Source organism: Nanorana parkeri, unplaced genomic scaffold, assembly GCF_000935625.1.
Source record: "Nanorana parkeri isolate BGI_ZX_2015 unplaced genomic scaffold, ASM93562v1 scaffold921, whole genome shotgun sequence".
Lineage (NCBI taxonomy): Eukaryota > Metazoa > Chordata > Amphibia > Anura > Dicroglossidae > Nanorana > Nanorana parkeri.
The window spans coordinates 277,582-301,051 of record NW_017307189.1 but is presented as its reverse complement, the minus strand read 5'-3'; the positions used below and the strand labels follow the sequence as shown (position 1 = coordinate 301,051).

General features: G+C 36.9%; 1 protein-coding gene across 1 annotated transcript in view; it reads left to right on the top strand.

Annotated features, from left to right (window-relative positions):
• The window catches only part of RIMS1 (regulating synaptic membrane exocytosis 1), a 285,605-nt gene that overhangs the window by 201,381 nt on the left and 60,754 nt on the right, over positions 1-23,470 (top strand). Inside the window, exons 25-26 of the mRNA XM_018566132.1 lie at positions 5,712-5,878; positions 12,964-13,184. Of these exons, the coding sequence (XP_018421634.1) occupies positions 5,712-5,878; positions 12,964-13,184 (388 nt within the window). The remainder of the gene's footprint in view (positions 1-5,711; positions 5,879-12,963; positions 13,185-23,470) is intronic.

Below are 23,470 nucleotides of genomic sequence, written 5' to 3'. Positions count from 1 at the left end.
TTGCACATTAAGCTTTTCACCTCATCTGTTTTCATTGCAGTGCTTTCTCTGCTCTATTTTGGAGCAGTTGCAGTAAGCTCCAGTGCTGAGGCTAACCCTAAACATGTGTTTCCTAAGCTACACACAGATACTTTCAGAATAGGGTTCCCTACATCTCTATAAAGCAATTCTACTAAATTAGGACATTAGGGCAAACCCCACACAGATACAGAAGATCATTATTTTATCCAGTTAAGTATTTACTGAAAATCAATTATTGTATTTTAAAATAAATTTATTATAAATTCATTACTCTGTCTTTATATAACCTTTCTGTAATCCAATGCACAGCAGGGCTGAGACAGGAATTAGCTAACTGCTGGGAGCTTGTCGAAATCCTGCATGATATTTTATTACCTCCGCATAATTGTTGTACTTATTTTGAAAGGTGCTGGGGTTTTTGTAATGATAGTTCCTGTTATCTGCAGTAGACTCCACTCATGAGAACCTTTTAAGGCTCCCTCTAATATTTAATATGTTCAAAAATTAAGTTATTACACATCAAGGGCATAGTACCATCTCTGCTCAGAGACCTACAATCAGGAGTTCCAGTGGTTGACACACCTAGGTATTCCTAGCTCCAAGCACACACTTGCACATAGGAAGAGAACAGACTATAGTAGGTGAACAAATAAAAATAACTGCTCACTGTATACTTGCCATAACAAGCGGCCAATTCCACACCACGCTGGTCATCACACAAGCATGGTGTATACACAACCCCACTGTGTATCATCCTGAAATGTCCTCTGGAGGTAAAGTTGCTTCAAAAACCTTCTTCCTATACCTTGCTGAATATGAACAAATCACAAATAAAAAAACATACTAAAAAATGGGATAATATTTTTAAAGTATATTAAAAGTATATTAAACTGTACAGTAAAAATTCCCTGTGGCTTCTAATCTCCACTTAATTGTATGTGTTTGCAAACTAATGGAAGTATGTCCCAAGATATGGCCCAAGTATCTAAAATTTGCTAAAAAAGTTTTTTTATCCATAAAAAGGTTTTCCATCATATTTCTAGAAATGTCCTACTTTCAAGAGTTTACACTCTACTGTAGATTATACATTGGACAACATTTCTGCACAACATATTTACTGCCTATTCAGCATAACCACTTAATGAACAATGGATCCAGCACAGCAGATGTGTGTGATCTTTTCAAGGGCTTTACAAACATGCTGTTTAAAATATGTTTGATCTTAATAAAGAAACAGTGCAAAGAGCATAAGATACATTCAAACGACAAGAAACCATTGCAACCAGTCAGAGTTTATAGCAGCAATATTTGAGGGATAGGAGGAAGTTATATTTTTATGACTTTACTCACTAAGTGATGTTTTCATGAACGGTGTGTTACTGAACCATGGATGAAAGAGCTGAGGCATTTTTAACCTGAGGGAACAGTGGTACATGCAGGGGTACAACTGAGTCAGGGATGGGTTAATAATTTATATTCCTATATATGTTGTGGTCAGTTGGGTGCTGTAATTCAAGAAGAAAACTCATAAACTTTATAACTCCCTCATCAGCATACTGTCTGTAAAGGTATGACCTGGTATGAATTATTACCCTTGTCTACCTCCTGCTTTTAACTTGAATGCCAGTTATGGCCTGACAGAAAAAGGCTGCCTTCCCAGGTTTGTAATTTAACATGACAAATCTGTGCTTAACCATAATCCTTGCCCTTGGGATTTGTGATCTAATATACAGGGCCAGAGTGACCCCTATGGAGTAAATCTCTTTTACTCAGAACATTGTTTTTGTTTTACTTGTCTTAACCTGGAGTTAAATATTGTGACAGTGTGTAAATAGGCTTATTTAAGATAAATAATGATGGGAAAAAATTGTTGATAACTATAAAGGGAAAAGCCACTTATTTGACTCTGTTGCCTTTAGGCACAGGCCTACTTTGCCTAATGGTAAAGTTGACCCTACTATATCTTGACACATCACTGTTTGTAGGAGCTTACATCTTAAGGAGACAGTATCTTTCCTTTAGGGCTTATATTTATGATAACAAAGTCAGAAAGTGCAGTGTAGGGAAATTAGTGAACAACTATGTTGTACGTATTGTATGTAGCAAATATACTTGAGAGTGTGCCCAAGGGCTGTAAACCACGCAGCAAGTGCAGTGTACTCTAAACAAATTAATTTTTACATAAACCTCAGGATGATCTTGGCAGACAAGGATATTATTTCTGCAGAATAGTGAGGTGAAAGTTGACTTCTGCTTACATACTAAAACATCAGCCATACAAGAATCGGTAATACTATTTATCAGCTGTCCCGAGTTTATCAGGACTCATTCTTGGGCCTGTTGTCCTACTGTTCTACTTCCTTTGCAATTTATCCAGCAATTATTTCACTTTTCAGGTTTTGGAATATGTACAGGAGAAAAGTTGGGGATTTTAGCTAATCAATGCCCCTGATTCTCATGCAAAAAAAACTTTGCCCAAGTTTATTTGGCAGGAGAACCGATATCTTATTCTAAATTCTGCTTATATCATTTTGCAAGATTAACCTTTCACATGTTCCTATTTGCTTTTATAAAGACAGGGGCCGTACCCAATAAGCAAAGGTGCTTACAGTTTATTACTGCTTTGTTGTCTTATTTAACAAAATAATAATGGTATTTGGCTAGCACTGCCATAAAGAGAAGGTAGAGGCAAAACTGAAAGGCCACATTTACCACCCAGTAACAAATTGAAATTCACAGGTCATCTATCAAGCACAGCCTTTGTCTTCTGCAATAGCAAGCAAAATGTTTAATTTAGTATGGCAGTGATGAATTTTGGCTGGCAGTGGCCTGTAAATATTACATCAGCAGCAAGTCAGGAGCCTGTCATTTGTCTTTAGGATCCTTAAGTCTCTTTGTTAATCTCCACAGACTTAGAGATATTAGTAGAATATATAATTGTTACCATTTTGTAAAATGATATGACTGTTGTTTTTGATTTGTTGGCTGTTCTTCATATAAGAAATTTTCATTTGTATGACTTTTTAATGCAAAATGTACTTAGAGCATGATATGGAGGTGTCGTGTGAGTAAAAATGTTAAGAGAACTAGAGAATGTTTAGAGAACTGAACTGTATCCTCTTTTCCTGGCTTGGAGAGTTGGGAGGTACTGTTTGGTGCTTGCATTTGCATTTTTAAAAATGAGCTGCTGTTTTTGTTTGAAGAGGTTCATGTCAACACACACATCAAATAAAAATTTGATTATGTACATACAGTAAGTTTACTTCTTACTAGGAATTTTAAGAAAAGGGTCGGTTCATGTGTGAATGAAAGATTTTATTTAGTAAAGCAAAAACAAATAACAGGGTTGAGCACATTGCACTAGAGCCTCTTTCAGGCCTTCTTTAGGGCTGGAGGTGTACCAGTCGTATGTTGTAAGCACTAAAGCCTCCCGGGCCCCTAGTAGCTGTATCATATTTTTGAAAGACTAAAACAAAATCTTTGTAAAAAGATTTTGTTACCCAGGGAATGCAGGAAAAGGCAAGGAAGGCAATTAGTAGAACGTATTTAAAATGATGTACCGAAAACCTCAAGACTAGGTATTGGGTATATTATTTAAAATGGAGCATTTTATAAAAAGATAGAGAAAAGAAAATGGGGAAGTTTGTTACGCATAGTGAAAAATTTGATTTCTTGCCTTCTCTTCCTAGATAATAAGAGTTGAAACACTACTGATCACTATAAGCAATGCATCCAGTACTGTTCCTGTTTTTCTTTTATGTAGTGTTTTTCTTTTTAAACAGACCTGTGGGTTTCTGTTTTAAGGGAAAACAAGTTTACATTTTGTATCATTTGCTTTATCAATTCAAGTGCTTTCAGTGCCCTCATTCAACATGTCCTCTAACATTTGGCCCCAAATATATGGGTGCCTGGCACTTTATGACTAAGTACCAGTGTGCATAAAATGCATCAGAGGATTCAACTCATCTCTTGTGTTATGCTTTTATGAAAGAATAAAGAATCAGTTTGGATATAGCTGGTGTGTGGTTTCTTGTATAGTGGCTGTCAGTAAACAAGCTGGAAGAGCACCTGGCTAGTATAGATTAACCTGCAGTGACACACTGCTTTTCTTAACATAATGTGATAGTTTGCATTTGATAAGATTTGCTTGTCAGATTGTTAAGCCTTTGTGAAAGCAGCCAGTGCCTGCATTTAACATGTTTGATAATAGATTTAATTTAGTCTTAAAGGAGAACTATGGGGTCAGTGTTTTTCTCCATAGTTCTCCTTAGGGTAACGGGAGGACACAAACTAGCGTCCTCCCGTCACCCTAAGCTCAGTATGCCCCAAATACCATGCACCTGCACAAATGAGAAATAACCTGATCCAGGAGGCTCCATGATAAATGTTAAAATGTTATAGCTTATTTTTAAGGAAATTGGTTAACAATTGTGGATCCAGCAGCACTGCTTAGATTTCCACCATGTGTCTGCTGTCAGCTTGTAAAGTATGGGTGTGAATATACTAAATGTGGTGCAGTGGAAAGTGAAGTGTAAATATTCTGTATTACAAGAACACTCTGTCCTACTTCCAAACTGTTTCCTATTGATAAATTGTCTGTTTCCTATTGATGTGTTCTTTCAGCCACAACCCTCTGAGTGTAATGACAATTGAAGTAAAATTAGTAGGTATGACTTAATAAGGGAAATGTTACAACCACAGCCTGATTTTAATTTGTGTTGAGTTTACAAGGGTGAACTAGTAATCAGAGTTTACTAAAAATAAATAATATAATGCTGTCTGTAAGAATTTAAATAGTCTAGTCAGATATGATGCCTTTTTTTGGGGCCTGTGTCAACTGGCTTTTTTTTGCGTGAAACAAATTTTGTGTTCACATACAAGTCTATGGAATTGCAAAACCTCCTTTAAATTATTAATGCAGGAGGTTGACTACAAGTCAAATGCACATTGTCAATAAATTTTAACAGGGCTATTCACAAAAGGCAGGAGAGGTGAACAATAGCTGATTTTAAAGAATTCTCCAATTCAGCTCACTTTCCAGTTTAGCTATGTTGTTCTAGATTGTTCACTTCTCCTGCCTTCTCCAAACTCTTCATCCTTTTGTGAATAGCACTGTAAATGATCTCAGAAGCATCTCAAACTGATGTCAACTGGATGTCATCAACCCAAGCCCCAAAGCTTGCTGACACAGACCCTAAATCCCGCATTGTTGCAATATAAAGGTTTTTTTCTTCTGGACATTTTGTATTTTGTTAGTTGCCAGTGCAAGACAAAATAAGAACATTGAATATATTGTAAATAAACTGCATAGGTATGTTAGTGCAGGGATAAATCTTCAATCATACAACTATTTAGGTCATATAATATTTCATGATTTTATAGAATTAATATGTTACAGAAAATACATTACTAGGATTAATTGGTAAGACAAAGAGTGTATTCTGCAAAAGGATAGTAATTCATAGCAAACAATTGTTCCAGGAATATATTGAGAAGGGGAAATTGTAGTATCCCTTAGCAGCCAAATCAAATGAATCTATGTTTCTGCAGTTTGCACATGATTATTGCTGTTTGCATTACCTTATTAAATAAGCTTAATCTATGTTGTCAATCTAAGCCATTTCTCTACATTTTATCAACTGCATGATGTGTTAAAAATATATTTTAACGCTATTTTTCTTCACCACTAGTATAACATGCATAAAGATCAATACAGAAGTTGTGACAACGTCTCAGCCAAATCATCAGATAGTGATGTCAGTGATGTGTCAGCCATTTCCCGTACCAGTAGTGCCTCACGCCTCAGCAGCACAAGCTTTATGTCTGAGCAATCTGAGCGTCCAAGCAGAAGGCTCTGGTGAGTGGAAAATGTTTTCTAATGCTAATAGATGCAACAAAAACTGTCTAAATGCTTTTTAGACTTTCTTTCATAACAGTATTTTTATGCAACAATACAAATGAAGGCAAATATTTTCACTTAACCAACAACTTTATCTCAGACGCATTCCAGATGTGCCTCTCACCTTGCCTCCGGCCGTCTTATCCTCCTCTGCCTTTAGAGATGCCACCTTCTTCCACACATGCATCTCATCTCACAGCACATATTACTGATAAGGGGCAGAAGAGCAAAGCGGTTCTTTCTTTCTTTTAATTGTTCTACCGTAGTAGCCAGTTGAACAAAAAAAAAGTACCGAAAATCATGGAAGCTAAAACTGTTGACCCCTGAAAATTCTAGTTGGTTGGCTGTTATGCTGAATCAATAGATTCAGTACTGTCTAAGGCACTGGGAATGATTTACTAAAGGCAAATAGGCTGCTCACTTTGCAAGGTAATTTGCACTTTGCAGTGGAAGTTTCCCTTAGCTTGGTAAATGTGGTGAAATTCCACTAAAAAAAAATACTCAATCATGTGCAAGAAAAAAAAAGACAATATTTTTGTTGCACGTGACTGGATGATGGAAGTCAATCGCGCTTCACCTTATTCACTAAACTAAAGCTGGCCATACATTAGTAGATTTTCGAATGAAAGATCTTTCTTTACCACCCAATAATGCCATCAGACACTTGACTTGAGTTTCCCAAACGAAAACCACATTCACTGTTAGAATTTCGCTTGTTCAAGAAAAATGTTCCACCCTGCTTCTTCGCCTTCACTACAGTTGAAATTGATTCTCGATTTGACCCTATCAAGTAATAGAAAGTCAAAAGATGTTTTTTCATATGAAAGTTCTAAAAAAATCATAGCAGTGTATGGCCAGGGTAAGGGGGAAGCTTCCCCTGCAAAGTGCAAATTCCCTTACAAAGTAAACAACTTATTTGCCTTTATTAACTCAACTCCACTGACATCACAGTGACTCTCTAATCTGCCTTGTTCCAGGTCAGTGATAAAGTAATTGTTAAAGCCAGAGACAGCCTGTCAACTAATATTCTTAGAACACAATCAGCAATGCCAGCCCTAATCTTTTTTTGCAGTACAAGTTTCCTTAATTAGATTCTTACATATACCCACACAAAAGGAGTTTTAAATTAATCTTGCTCACACTATCACACTGCTTAACTTGTGGATAAAAAGCATATATAATACCAAGCATGTGTCCACGACACTTGTATTGCTGTAAATGTACTGTAGCCTCAAATTGTCTTTTTATATCAAAGGCTAGGTAGTTGTAAACTACTTAAATATTACAGCATTACCACTACCTAAACCTTAACATCAGGACTTAGAATGGGCAAAAGCAGCATATAACAGTGATTTTTACACTTCAGTTTTTGAGTTTAAGTAAGCCATTTTAATTATCGCACATTTTTCTGAAGGGCAACAAGTGAAATGGGTGAACTATACAGAAAATATTTCTGTGTTAAAGGCTAAAATCCACCCGCTTTACCTTTAAGTTGGATCTTATAAACTTCCTTGTAGACGGATACACAGCAACACTGAATGGCATTGAAGCCCCTTGATCCTATGATATACATAATTTTGCATGTACAGCAATACGTGTGGTTGGAACTAAAATGGGTTAAGAAACCAGAAAATTCAGGGCCATTAATGTGTATGTAAAGCCAAAATGTTTTAGGAAAGGGCTAAGACCCAGGTTATTAAATCTCCCCAAGAGGAAGTAAATTTCCATTGTTGACAGTTGGCAACAAAAAATTTGCCCCTATTGCAAGATTGTTCCCCTACTTTCTGTCTTAGTGACATTGGTTACCAGGAACAATAAATGGGTAAATTTTCCGCACAGGGACACAATAAAAACTTGGCCCTTCCCATGAGATTTATGAGGTTTAGTGCCTTTCGGTTTTTACTAAGGCCCTAAGATGTAAATACACTTTGCAAATTTTATTCTTTTTGCTTATTTGTATAATATTTAAATAGTATACACATGTTTGGAGCTGTACCTGAGCTACAAACAAAAGGACTAGTGATAGCAGTCCTGCATTGTGCGTGAGGATGGGAAAGTCCCACCCACATCCTGAGAACATCAGAGAGTGGCCTGTCTGAGGGCAAGGAATAAGGTGAGTATTGTTCCTGTGTTTATCCCCCTAGAAGAATCAAGCATGTAGGGGGGGGGACAGGTTGCCCAATGCAAGGGTAATTTTTAAGCTCACCCGGAGTTCAGGTATCATAATACTAATGGCATATCATATCTTACTGTTTCAGAAATTACCTTAATTATAATGGAATATGGATTTCTGTGGCAGGCGTATGTGTTTTAGATATTGCCACTTGGTATTCACACTAATCCAAAATTGATTAAACCTTTATTTGCACACAGCTATCAAATATCAGGTGCATTTATACGTTAAGCTATTGCTAAATAAACAAAACACTGTGCCCACTAGTAATAATGGCTACATTTGAATCAGATGCCTGTCTATATTTTGTGTAAGACCCTGCCACTTGTTTCCTGCACATTTCTTATTTATAAGCTGCTTCTGCTTATAAATGAGGTCAACTCACTAAGCTATAAGAAGTGTCTCTCCTTTTATCCTGTGATATTGTTCTTATAATAAATGTTACATGCATAAATATATATAAATATATTACATTTAACAATAAATCTTTGTGTGTCTAACCCCTGTTTTGCCATATTTGTATGCTGTGCTCCATAGATGTTTCATAAAATCTCACTGTTAGGGCTTTATTGATGGCATATTGTTTATGTCAGAACTGTTACAATAACATGAATGCATTAAATTCTGCTGATCCATGCAATAAATCTTTTAGTGAATGGAAAATATAATTTCCAGTTATAAAAATCTCCAAATTGTGTAAAAATAAAATATTGCATGTGAATTTAGTAAATCGACCCTTTTTTATGGTTTTACCTACCATGGTGCACCAAGAGGATAAAAAACGAATTCAAAAAGCAAAGCAAGGAACGTCGATGATGTTCATAGAGACAGCAACCAGTCAGTACTTATTTCTTTACTGACCTGATTACAGTATACAGAAGCCTGATTAAAAAAACAGCTGATGGCAGAAAAATGCAGTTGCACTACCTTGCTAAATATTTTTTTAGGTATTACGTGAAATTTCTGTAAACATTTCCCAAAGAGAAAAAAAAGAGGAATGTGTGTGTTTATTTACATATATCATTTGTATTGTATAAGATCAATAGCATAGATATTCTTTATGTATCAAATATAGCAGTAAAAGGTGCTAAAAAACCCAAATCTGTTAAATTCATTGCTGGCATCTCAGCACTGTCTCTTTTTAAACCAGGTGATCTTAAAATAATTATCTAGGAACGATTGATGAATTTTGCCAGTTTAGTTTGTTGCATTATTTAGGATTATCGAGCACTTTCAGAGATGATATGCTAAGTATGGCTTTAAAAGGATTAACTTAGTGATATTCATTAGAGTTAAGGGGTTCAGGTTGAGAGTTAAAGTAGTATTAAACTCTCAAACTTTTTACAATATTGAATCCAGATCAAACAAATATACATTGCCCAACAAAGCATTGCTTTACATTTTTCCAAGTCTCTCAGCTCAGCTTCCCTGATCTTCCTTTCCAGTACAAGATCACAAAGGACAGATCTCCACCATACACCTGTTCATCTAGTAGCTTGTAGAAGGAAGGAGGGAGGGGAGGGTTTCTGGAGATGCATACAGCTTACTTGCACACACAAGGGTGACTGCATAACACTCTGCTTGAGAATGGAGTCACTCTAAAACAGGAAGTCAGGACCAGCGCTCAGGGGACCTGCTGATTCTGCAGGTAACTAAGGGGGTTTTTCACTAAAGAAGCTTCAGCTGATCCTTCGACTCTCTTCGGCCACCTCTGCCCTTCGGCTCAGTCCGAAGCACTGCTGTACGGGCTATTAACAATAGCCCGTACAGCAGCCGAGTGACTTAGCCAAGCCAAACCCATATGCTTTGGCTCAACTGAAGTGGCCGAAGTGACAGCCGAAGCGTGGCTAAAGGACGGCCAAAGCTGACCGATCTCCGCGCTAAAGACAGCTGGGTCGAGCCAGCCGTGATCTCACGGCTCGCTCCACCCAGTTGTAATGACAGATCAGCGTCCCAATCACCTGGGGACGCTGATCTGTCATTAAACAATTACAACTGGGTTGAGCGTCCCAATCACCTGGGGACGCTGATCTGTCATTAAACAATTCCAATGTTATTCATTGGCTGGGACGTGCTAGAAAACTCTGTCAAGTCCCGGCCAATAGGAAACAGTTGAGCGGAGCTAGCTGTCACTGCTAGCCTAGCCCAATTGTTTTTCTTTTGCCGGCATCTTTGCCTGCATTTTTTAATTATTTTTAATTTTCTTTTTTTTCTTTTCTCGAAACTATTTTAATAATTTTTTTTAATTTTCCTATTTATTTACATTTTTAAAATTATTAATTAATTAATGTTTTTTTAATTTCACTCTTTTTCTATTCTGCTCTGTACCAGAACATGCTCGGTACTATTCTGCTCGGTACCGGAACATGCAGAGCATGTACGGCTGATTTCAGCCGATGTACGGCTGAAATCAACCGTAGTGAGTCGGAGTGAATAGCCAAATGCCGATCGGCTCACTGCACTTTGGCTGGGTTATTCCCCTGGCTGCCTTTTGCACCTTTGTGAATAACCCCCTTACACTTTTAAACATCAAGGAACAGCATTCATTGTAAGTGATTTCATCAGCATTTCCAATAGCTTAAAATCCTTTTGACTTTAATATCTTTTAATATTTTTGTAAGTTAGGTTTATGGTTAAATGTTAATGGTTTATTTTAGAACTTGCATGACATTGGAGAGACACTAAACTCTGCAGTTAAATCTTAAAAATGCACTCATGTATCCTAACTGTTAACAGAAATGTATCTTATTTGTGTATCACTCAGCTGTAGATCCTCAACTCATCTCTCTCTGAATTGGGGCTAACACTGTCCTTCCTTATGGAGGGTGGCTACTTTTATTCCCCATGGTCCCTGTATGTCCCTGTGTGTGTTGTAAAGTAGCCAAGCTAGTAACCTCTCCAGGCTCACTCCTGTGATGGACTACAATCTCACATTTAGTTTGCCAATATGCATTGAGATTGTAGTGCATCTCTGGAGTGAGCTTGGAGTGGTGGCTACTTTACAACATACACAGGGACCATGGGAAACACAAGTAGCCACCCTCCAGAAGGAAGGACAGTGTCAGCACCAATTCATAGATTAGTTGATGATCTACAGCTGAGTGATGTACAAATAAGATACAGTTTTGTTAATATTTAGGGTACATGAATGAATTTTAAAGATTTAGCTCCTGAGTTTAGTGTCACTTTTAAGTATAAAAAACTTTTTTTTTAGATTGGGATAGAGTGGAGAGGGATTAGACCACCTGTCAGGTTTTTATTGCTGTCTGTGTCCTAGTGACTGTTATCACTGAAAGTGAATGTGAAAGAAAACCCCAAATTTTGAACACGAATTTCAGAACACAAATAAATGGAAAATCTTCCAATGGGGTCACTAATTCTGTTGACCTTGCTGACCACCAGGGATTTTCTTTCACTTCTGAAAATGAAGGGAAATCTCCCCAAAGGGACACATATGGCACAAAAACGTGGTAGGACCCTTAAGTAGGGTATACACGTTTAGATTTTTGCACGAAAGTTTGTTCGAAAAATCCCATCAGAACTTTCTATACCAGCATCAGAAACTTGCCAATTGTTCAAAATTTCGTTTAATCTTCGTTTTTATTTAACTTCCAATTTTGGAATGAATGGAATATAAAAATGAAAACCACATTCATTCGTTCGATCGAGGAAAATTTTCCAACATGCTCCTTCGCATTTTTTCGTCACTCTGTTCAAACTTGATCATTGATTTAATCCCATTAACGATTAGAAAGTTGAGCAAACCTTCTCGAACCTTAACTATAAACAAAAATGTATCTTATTTGTTTATCACTCAGCTAGAGATCCTCAAATCATCTCTGAATTCATGTTGACAATTTCCTTCATTCTGAAGTAGCCACCGCTTCGAGCTCACTCGATGAATTACAATCTGACATTTAGTTTACTAATTTGTTTTGAGATTGTAGTCTATCATGAGAGCCAGCTTGGTGTGGTGGCTACACAACTGAGGGATGCACAAATAAGTTACAGTTTTCTTAATAAGGTACTTGAATGTATTTTTAAGCTTTAACTCCTGAGTTTAGTTTCACTTTAAGGGCCCATTCACACTAGCCCTAAGCGGTTTCCCATGTAGGCTAGTGTCCGCTGTGTATGGGTGGCGGGGTAGCGGTCCTTTGTGCTGTTTCAGTGCATTTATATATATATTTTGTTTTACTTTGTTGAAGTGTCAAACAAAGACACTTCATTAAAATGAATGCACTGCACCTGAGTTGTGTTGCGATGATTAATGGTGACTTCAGATGAGCTATGGAGCATTTTTCTGCAACCCACCTCAAGTCAGCTTTGTAGTGTGAATGAGGCTCATAGAAAACCATTTCCTGTGTAGATATGCTATGGAGAGTTAAGGGTTGATTTAGAAGTAAGCTTAGACTGGGACCTGGGATCATGATCTCAGTACAAAAATATCAGAAAGAAAAAAGTAAACAGCAATTACGTGGTAGTAGGTAGTACCCATCAACGACATTGAGTCCAACAGTCCTTCAAGAGAGTTTGTATCTAGCTTCCTGTTTCAAATTAAGCAGATTCTGCTTGTATTACCTACGATTTCAAAATGTTTTCAGAATATTTTACAACTCATTAATTTACATAGTAGAACAATTTTATTTTTATGTATTATTTTATATAATTGCTCAGCACACATTAACTCCTATTTGTTGAGCATAAAATGTAGATATATAATAAAACAAAGGGAAATTACAGTTTTGTAAATTGCGTGTTAAAAGATGTATTACTTGGATCACATTTAAATGCCATGTCTATTTTCTCTTATTTTTCTTGAAGTTTTAGCATCAGTGCATTTTGTTTTAACATGTAGTCCATTTTCACCTAGGATGCAAGGCAGACGCATGGGATCTTCAGGGAGGACTATAACTAAGAGCACAAGTGTAAGTGGAGAAATCTACACGTTGGAGCACAATGATGGAAGCCAGTCAGATACAGCAGTGGGAACAGTTGGGATGTGTGGGAAGAAACGAAGACCAAGTTTGAGTGCCAAAGTAGCTGCATTAGTATCAAGAAGAAGTAGAAGCACATCACAGCTTAGCCAAACAGGTGAGTGGTATTGTATCTGATTTACCAGTCTGTAGTATATTAGCAGAGACACAGTTGGTAATTGGATATACAGATTTGTTTCCTTTTTGTTACAACAGGAAAAAGATTGGAGTTATGCAAAGATTGCTTGTTGACTCACTAGTAATTAAGTAATCTGTACAGCATGCTGTTTTAACCTAATGCTCTATTAATTTAGGTTTTGTTTAGGCTTTGTATTCTTATTTTCTTAGGCTTCTCTCATATGCCTTTGTTTTAAAAACATGCATTTTTGACATGTACACCTTTTAGCATTTTTATGCATCATGGTATATTTTTAAGCAAATTTGTTTTGTTTGCTTTTTTAAAATGTTTTACATGCTTAATAACACACGTCAAAATGCAATAAAACTAACACAACAAACTTGAAAAAATGTTCTGCAGCACTTAAAAGCTTATTTTTATTTATGTATTTTATTTTAGTGTTGGTCATATTATCAGACTAGCGGAAAAGCATATGCTGCAGCTGGGGGTTCTTTGAATGTTTTCACAAAGCCTTTTTATAGCCTTTCAAAGCCTTTCATTGCCTTTCAAAGCCTGTTCTATAGCACTCAGATATCATCTTTTTACTCTCATCAATAAAAACTAAAACTAATTCAAGATGTGGTTTAAATACAGCAATTCCATACATTGTATGCTGCATTTTTAACAAGTAGTCACAAAAAGCAGTAGGGCTGAAACAACTAGTCAATGAAGTCAATAATAATCAATAATTAACATAGTTGTCAACCATTTTCATTATTGATTAGTTGGCCACTCGATTTGTTGGGCTACTTGCATCCTCGCTCCCTCTCACTCGCATGCTTCTGAACACTAACTGTTCGAGCACTGCCCGCGGCCTCCTCCTCTCCTCAATAAGTACTATCCTTGTCGCACTCCTTACCGATATGTCCCTTGTAGTGGGGGGTGCTCGCAGTGACTGCAGATGGCGCCACGAATGTCAGCAACATTGTAGAAATGTCACCAGCACACCAGTCCTTTTAAGATCGCAAAAGCTTCTTTTCTTGCGTGACTTACTAGCATCCAGTAAGTCACTCTCATCTAACCTGCCCAAGCAACAGGAATGGAGAAGCTGGTAGAAAAGAAAGCAGGTTCTGTATACAATTACTTCGTATATCAGAGCAACAGTTTGATTTCCCCGAGACAGCATTGGACTGTGGGATGTTGCTAACAATTTACCTTACCTTTTACTTCATTTTTACTATTACAGGAGAAGATCTATGGCAAACATTCTTTATATCTTCACCCATATTATTTAGGAAAGTACATGAGGATATTTAACATAAATCAATGTATTATGATTTATTTCACTTTAAGGTGTACATAAGTAATGCAGTTCAGCAGGTTTATTAAGATATGGATCTAATTTGTTCAAAGGTTTGCAGTCATGCTGAAACAGAAAATAACCCTCCCCAAACTATTGCCATAGGTTTGGAAGTGAACAGTTCTTTAAAATGCCATTGTATGCTGGAGTATTAACAGTACTCATCACACCTGAACTCAATAATGTGAAGGGGTGTCCTCATACATTTGTCATATAGGTAGGTGTGATGGTCAGGTGCCAACAAACTTCTGGCTATACAGTATAGTGCAAATATCCCTTTATTAAAGTCAGTGTCACCTGATCTTTATGATGTATTACTTTAGATGCATCAAATAATTAACATAACTACCGAGCCGCATAGGCTTTTCCAAGCCATCCATTAAGTGATCAATAACTTGTGTCATCGATGCTGTATTTTTAGGAGACAGAAGTAACCTCGGAAGTACATGTATCGTTGGAAGAACCAGTTATCTAAATCAAACAAAATAGTCTGAAATCAAAGCTTATTATTATCATCAATTACCTATATTTTTACCTTGCATTTACCTTCAGTCTGACAAAAAAATGTATGCTGCTGGGTCGATTTTTTCCATTATGAACAGTTATAGGAATTCTGAAAAGAACACCATTCCCCATCTTCTAACACACAGACTTAAAATGAGCTTTTGAAGTTTAATTGGTCCTTCATTATGGGGAAAGTGTATTTGCAACATGAGACCAGTAGATCATGCTAAGGCATGTAGTGCAGCATGGGATGAAGAGCTGGTTGTATATGGTTTCTCTTAAGCTGTGAATGTACGCTATGTAAAAGCGCTGCGTACATTTTCGGCGCTATATAAATACCTGTAATAAATAAATAGTGAAAAAATATTGGAATGCAAGGTGCTAAATACCTTGATAGCTACAGCTCTATGATGGCAATTGGAAATGGTCAGTGAGCTTTATTTGGCTTTAAATAAGTCACTTACTTTATGGAAGAACACACTTAAACCACTTGTATATGTAATGAACTATATTGTCAACACCTAATGCAGTTAACATTCCTTTTTGTTTAAAACGGCAAATTAAATTGAAAAATAAAGTTTTCTACTAATATGTTCTCAGGAGACATTTTAATCACTTCTAGATGAAAAGCAAATATATTTTCTGAAGACTGTTATCAAAATTAGGTCAGTGAGTTTCAACTTGCTTACGATTATATAAGTTTCAATTCAAACATCTTAAAAGCTTGGTCTATCATTGCCCTGAGCAAATTGAAGTAGAATGAAGCTAAGGATGAGAAGAAGCTTTAAGTGGCCTCCTTTTAATCTGCTTTAAAACTCTGAAATATTTGGCAATACAGCAGAATGCTAGTCTCAGCTAGAGAGTTAAGGAAAAGGTAAGAAAGAAATCATTCCTGTCCATATTTATTTCTGTCTAATCAAACACCTCTTTAGGAACTGTAGAAATCCACAACATGCATTTTAATCAGTGCTACTGGATAATGCCGATAACTGTTTGTTTTATGTTATTTATTAGACTTAGTTTCTACAGTATAATACTTTATATTAAAACAGTACTGTGCCTTAAGAATTTTTTTTTGTAATGTAAATATAAAATAGAATTAAGGTGCATCTGTACTATGATGCAATTATTTTATAGAAGCTAAAAAATACTGTTGGTTTTGTTGTGTACAGGGTAGTACATTGGGGTTAAGGTTAGTAGTTTTAATTCAGTAGTTTGCATCAACCACTATTTAGTTTCAGGAAAGTCAACTGTTCTCCTGTTCATCTTTCATCACCCTCTGTCACAACTCGCCCTATTTAACTAGAGTGCAAAGGGCAGCTCCACTTATATAATAGGAGTAGATCTTTTATATGGTTGGAGCATTCAGTAAAATAAATGACAGCTTCTTATGATCGTTACAGCCTAATGTGATATGTATGTGCTGGTCATAAAAGTTGTTTTGTAATAAGAAATTACAGCTAGCTACATATCACCCTAAATGCCATAAAATGTGTGACTAGTTGCTCTGCTTTTTAATGGATATATGTGACTCAAATAATCCGATCCTGTGTCTTGCTAGTTTTGTTTGATCTCTTTATTCTATTGTCATACATTTAGCCTAGAGTTTTGAGCTTTAGTGGTAGAAAATGTGTTTATTAAATGTTTAGTTTCTGGTAAAAAAATTTAAACACTGTTCCACCAAAAAATAAAAACGTTGATTCGTTAAAATGTCATTTTGATAAATGTAAATCAGTCACGATCTGGGACAATTAAAAGTGAGCATATGATGGAGGAATCTATGAGCGGAGAATACCTTATTTTAAAACTGCATCACAAAACAAATACAAGATCCAGTAATAGAGACACCTTAGCTTGAACTGCCCTGACTTCCTGAGCTTTTCTATTGGTTCTCTTTTATGATAGGTAACTTTCCTTGCCAATAGGGAGGCTTCAGATATATGATTAGGTGGGGTAAGTTTCAGCTCTTTATAGGATAAGTTGACGTTTGATTGTAGGTTCAGCTCAATTCAGCTTAGATGAATACTATGAATTATTTTATCTTATAACAATTTTGCCCTAAGATCTTCATTTCACAAGCATTAATTCCACTGTTTTTATCACCGCAAAGAATATTTTCTTGCTCCTTAGGAGTGACGCCTAATTCAAATGTGGTTCTCTACACCCTGTAGCCAATGGTATTTTATTTTTGCAGTGAAATCCATATTGTATTCTTTGTGAATTTTCTTTTACAATCCGAATAGCTCAGAAATTTGCAAAGTAACATACACTTTATTACCAAAAGTATTGGGACGCCTGCCTTTACACGCAAATGAACTCTAATGGCATCCCAGTCTTAGTCCGCAGGGTTCAATATTGAGTTGACCCACCCCTTGCCACTATAACAGTTTCAACTTTTCTAGGAAGGCTGTCCACAAGGTTTAGGAGTGTGTCTATGGGAATGTTTGACCATTCTTCAAGAAGCAGATTTGTGAGGTAAGGTACTGATGTTGGACGAGAAGGCCTGGCTCGCAGTCTCCACTCTAATTCATCCCAAAGGTGTTCTATCGGGTTGAGGTCAGGACTCTGTGCAGGCCAGTCAAGTTCCTCCACCCCAGACTCGCTCATCCATGTCTTTATGGACCTTGCTTTGTGCACTGGTGCGCAGTCATGTTGAAACAGGTAGGGGCCATCCCCAAACTGTTCCCACAAAGATGGGAGCATGGAATTTTCCAAAATGTCTTACTATGCGGATGCCTTAAGAGTTCCATTCACTGGAACTAAGGGGCCAAGTCCAACCCCTGAAAAACAACCCCACACCATAATCCCCCCCTTGGCCATGGAAACCCATTCCATGAAGCTCTGTATGCACTGTTGTTGTGCCAATCTGAAGGCCACACGAAGTTTGGAGGTCTGTAGCTATTGACTCTGCAGACAGTTGGTGACTTCTGCGCACTGTGCTCTTCAGCATGCGCTGACTCCGCTCTGTCATTTTACGTGGCCTAACACTACGTGGCTGAGTTGCTGTTCCCAGTTACTTCCACTTTTTTATAATACCACTAACAGTTGACTGCGGAATATGTAGTAGGAAGGAAATTTCACGGAACACCTGAATCCAATGATTTGGAGGGTGTCCCAGTACTTTTGATAATATAGTGTATGTTGTGAATTTAACTGATCCGTTCAGTGTTGCCTTTAGTAAACAGAAAAATGAATCTTCAAAAAAATGACATAACCTTATATTTCTTTAGTTATTAATTTTATCTTTCTGGCTTGAGGTGTATTTATTGAATTTCTAAAAATGCACATATAACTCCTGTAGGGATGCTCCTTGTATCTCATGTAAGGGCATTTATTGCATCCAATGTACAGTATATGTGGTATGAGTATTGACTTTGTTTACAGTATCTCCTGTACAAGTATTCAGTGTTATGTTGTATTTCTGTAGTAGTATTTATAACCTTTAGGGATATGTTCATATTCCATCTTTTTACTGTGGTGGTATACATTGTATCCCATGTATCTTATGTAGGAAAGTTTTCTTTTGGGATACTTATTGGATCTCCCATAGGGATGACTAATGAAGGTTCCTGTTTGGGCAGTAATTGTATCTCCTGTAGCAATGTTTCAAACATACTGATTGTATATCCTGTAGGGAAAATTCATATAGGGGCACTGATTGTATCCTGTAGCGACAATTACTGTAAGGGTTCTTATTGGAACTCCTTTAGGGATGTATGGGCACTAATTGTGTCTCCTGTTTTGCCTAGGGGTACTATTTGCATCTCCTGTAGGGACATTTTCTCTAGGGGTACTGTTTGTAGCTTTCATTATGAATTTCCTGTAGGGGTATTTTTTTGATTACTTGTAGGGATGTTTCCTGTAGGGGCACCAAGTGTATCTCCTGTTGGAACTTTTTCTTCAGGGGTTTTGTTTGTATCTTCTGTAGGGATGTTTCATGTAGGGGTATCTATTGGATCTGCTGTAGGGATATTTTTTGTAGGGGTATTGATTGTATGCTCTTTAAGGACATTTTCTACAGGGGTACTAATTGTGTTCACTGTAGGGACATTTCTTGTAGGGTTACTTATGGTATCTCCTGTAGGGGTATTCCTGTAGATATCTTTATTGTATCTCCTTTAGGCATGCTTTCTTTTTATTTACTGGATCTCCATTAGTTGTACCAACCCAGATAGCAAGGATTACTTGCCACAAACTTGTGTCAGGGTTAAATTGTAATTCTTGTTAACTTGCTGCACACATTCCTGACAAGTTGTAGACTTGCAGAACACTCGCAGCACAAGTTCTAGTTGAAACTTTTTGAATTTGCAGCAAATTTGCTTGGCAAGTCTACAGCAAGAGTCCTGCAGTTCTTAGCAAGAGCTCTGCAAGCTCGCTGGTCTGGAGACTTGCAATGCAGACTTGCTGTAATTGTGCAACAAAATTGTGAAGTTTGGCAAGTCTGCAATAGTTTAGCAAGTCATTTTCAAACTTGCAGCACAATTTCTTGCTATCTGGGAATTTGTTTTCAGTAGGTGTATCATTAACTTTTCTAATCTGTCAAATTTCTTTTTATCTGTATGACATATATACAGGTGAAACTCGAATAATTAGAATATTGTGCAAAGTTCATTTATTTCACTAATGCAACTTGAAAGGTGAAACTAATATATGAGATAGACTCATTACATGCAAAGCAAGATAATTCAAGCCGTGATTTGTCATAATTGTGATGATTATGGCTTACAGCTCATGAAAACCCCAAGAACCCCAAATCCACAACCTCAAAAAAGTAGATTATTACATGCAATCAATAAAACAAGGATTGTACATAGAACAATATCGGACCTCTGAAAAGTACAAGCATGCATATGTACTCAGTACTTGGTTTGGGCCCCTTTTGCAGCACTTACTGCAATTACTTTTGCACGATATTCTAATTATTCGAGTTTCACCTGTAATTCCCCGGTAGCTTTTACTCTTTTTCTTGTAAGTGATTTGTAAGAGAAAATTGTGTTTGTGGCTCATTTTTATTCATGTTTTTATTTATTTTAGTTTATACACTAGTAAATTTGATGTTTACTCAATTTACTAGTAGTATTTTACTTTAGGAGAACTCCATTCCCCTTTCAACCCTACAGTTGTAATTGTAAGTTTAACCTTAGATCAACTTAGGTTGGCGAAACGACAAATTCACTAAGTGGAGATTGTTTTTACAGGTTTGCGATTGCTAAAAATTTAAATGACATTGTATTCACTTATAAACAGAAAAAAACAAAAGAGAGAGCGCTACTACCTAGAGAAAACTTGTATTGAATGGCATCTATTCATAAGAGAAAGAACAAATGTGTGTAACTTACGGTTGGAAGTCTGCAAATGTGTCAAGGATGGTGAAACAGTGACCGGTATCTAGAGGGAGTCCAAAGCAGAATGCTGCAGCAGTGGATGGATGAGGGGGCACTGTGAAAGATCCTAGCGGCACTGCTTGTGCAGTGAACTTAAATATCTTCCAGATCATCTGACATTATTGTTGCAACCTGGGATTAATCAGGGAAGGGGGAATATTTTGTATCTACTTTTAGGATATACAAACACTTTGTGTTTTTTACCTTTTTTAATAATGTTTTTTTCATGGGAAGGTCTGGATCTGGTCAGTAAAGACCAGATCTAGACTCCACATGCAGCTGTTCAGCAGCAGATCACTTCATATTCTGATCAATTGCTAGCAGTGTTCTACCGGACATTTCTGTCCTGGCCCCTAGACTCAGAGGAAGTGCCATGATGTCACTTCTGATGTCACTACACTCCTGATGTAAACTGAATGCGTAAGTGGAGTGAGCTGTAGAAGCATGTGAAGCCCAGGAGTCAGGGTCCCAGTTACAAATTTGAAATGCTTATCTTAGAATATTCAAATATTTTTTTAATGGTAGTTATTGCTGTGATAAAATGTCCCATTGCTAGAAAAATGCTCAGGATTGGTTTTCTGGATAGTCAACAGGCTGTGGCCTAAGGTGACAAGACATCCAGACATTGCCATCAGCTATCGACACATCTCATTGCTGACTGTCAGTAACACATTATGATAATAGCTTCCAGACTGCTGTCCTGTCTACCAGTGCAATCCAGCTGGGTTTTCATTGTTGTTGTGCCTGCTTAGTTTGTACATTTTGCTTGTGGAATAGTGTTCATGACATTTTGCCCAACTCCTAGTTGTTGGTTCTCGGTTTACTGGTGGAGGGTGCACAAAGTTGTTTTTTTTCTGCCTTGTGCACCTTTTGTGGCTATGGTATAGCTTTTTGTAGTAGTTAATGGGGTGAGAAGACAGACACAAAACAGTTGGCCTAGGGGACAGGAAGTATAAATCAGGCCCTGCAAATGCTTAAAAATACTTCAAACGCATAAATGTATATTCGGATAAGCCACAAAATAATGGTTTTTCTTGTTTATACTTGTGTTATAGCATTAGCATAGTTATTACAGGTATTCATGCAAATCAATAATAACAAAATGTAACATCTCAAAGTACTTTTATGGCCTGTTCACACCGTAGCATTGGGTTAACTGCCCGATATTGTGCGATTAACACACACTATCGCACAGCACACCTAGCGTATATTAGTCTTGCGAAAGTCTTGCCATGGTTGTAAGGTGTATGGCCACCTTTAGACTATATTGCTTTCTGCTCGTTTATACAAGCTGATTTGTAAGTACCTTTTCAGCTGTGTGTTTTATCCTTAATAAATCAATTTTACACTATGGAGGCGCTCCTTTTGCTTTGTCCTCATCAGATTTTCGTTTTCCCCCCTGTATATACTTTTGGTAGACCATTTTCAGGAGCAGTTACTGTGTTTTGGTGCCTGTGATTTTCACACATCTTTGTAGTAGTATATTTGTATCTATACAATGAGGTGCATGCACACAGCAGAGAACCAAGGGTTAAAATCAATTTGCAATAGGAGGAGAGCAGTTTAGGTAGGTCCATCATTGCTTAGAAAACACTGCATATGTTGAGCCAGCATGGCAAATCCAAACATCAAGGAATTTATGAAAGCTAATCCAGTAATAAGCCCCAAAAGACTGGTGCATGCTTGACCACAAAGGAAGTTATTTACTCCCTGGTGGTCAGTCATTCTACAGAGGGGTAGGATGGGTGGATTGAAAATTGTAAAGGATACATTCAGAGCTGGTCATATCCCAACATTGAAAAAGTCAAGACACAGCACAGAGACATTTCTCAGTATGGTGAATAGTTGACACTTTGATTATGTATTTTATGCTTTATTATTGTTGAAAGTGGGTAAATAGCTTCAGCACAACAATAATGTCATTTGCAGGTTATGTTTGTTTGCAGAAACTATTTTACAGTGCTCAGGCTGCCCATTTATTTTCAGCTTGCTTGGGCTTCTACATCAATCTTTTATTGTCATTTTATATACTGTGCACATGCACACACCATTCTTTTTACATGTTCTTCTTATGCCATATAGCAATTGAATGTGATGGAATACTAGATACATTAATATCCTAAGTGTGGTGTATGTGTATTTCTGTATGTTTTGTTCTTTATTTCCACTTGTTCTTTAGGGTATACCCAACCATGCTTGCTCTAATAAAAAAAATGTTATTCCCTATCGCAGATCTTTGTGGTGCACTCTAAGGAAAGTTGAAGTACCATAAATGTTTTAACACACATTTCCATAGTTACTCATATGAAAACAAGTCTATAATAAATTATATACTGGTGCTTTCTTTAATGAGTTATTATAGCTATAAGAAGAAATCTACAGCCAGATGGAGAAAACCTTTATGACTGCCACTTTGCATTGTGAAAATGTTTAATGCACTCTATGATGTGTTTTCATGTGTTGGTGCACGTTATGTGTGTTTTTCTGCATTTTCCTGCATGTGTTTTGCATGTTCTTGCCTGAGAGAAATAAAAAATAAAAAAAACTTTGCTTATGATATGCTGTGCATTGAAACACACTGTGCTGTTTTTTCCTGCAGTACCTAATTGCTCATACTGCAAGGAAACTTTAAATATGAACTCAGCTGAAGGTCCATGTCAGATGGATGATTTTGTAGCAGTGATTCCTCACTGCTACAGATTGCTAATGCCAGCAATTAAAAGCAAGTTCTAAGAAGCAATTTTTCATAGCTACAGCTCTAACTCATACTACATTATTGTTAGCTTTGTCAAACTACAAATCACTCTCCTTTGGAAATTTGTAGGTAAGTTGAATACAGAGTTTGTCTTTGACGGGATTGACGCCAGCATAAAATTCTGCACAAACTTGCTGAGGGACTGGGCTACAAATTGCTGTTATTGAGTTAGTAATTTTTTCTGGATTCGCTATCGTGAAAAAGGATCCTTAACTGTCTATCTGACAAGGCCCTTACCCTTACATTATTTATTTTTTAATTACATTTTAATTTTTCTACATAA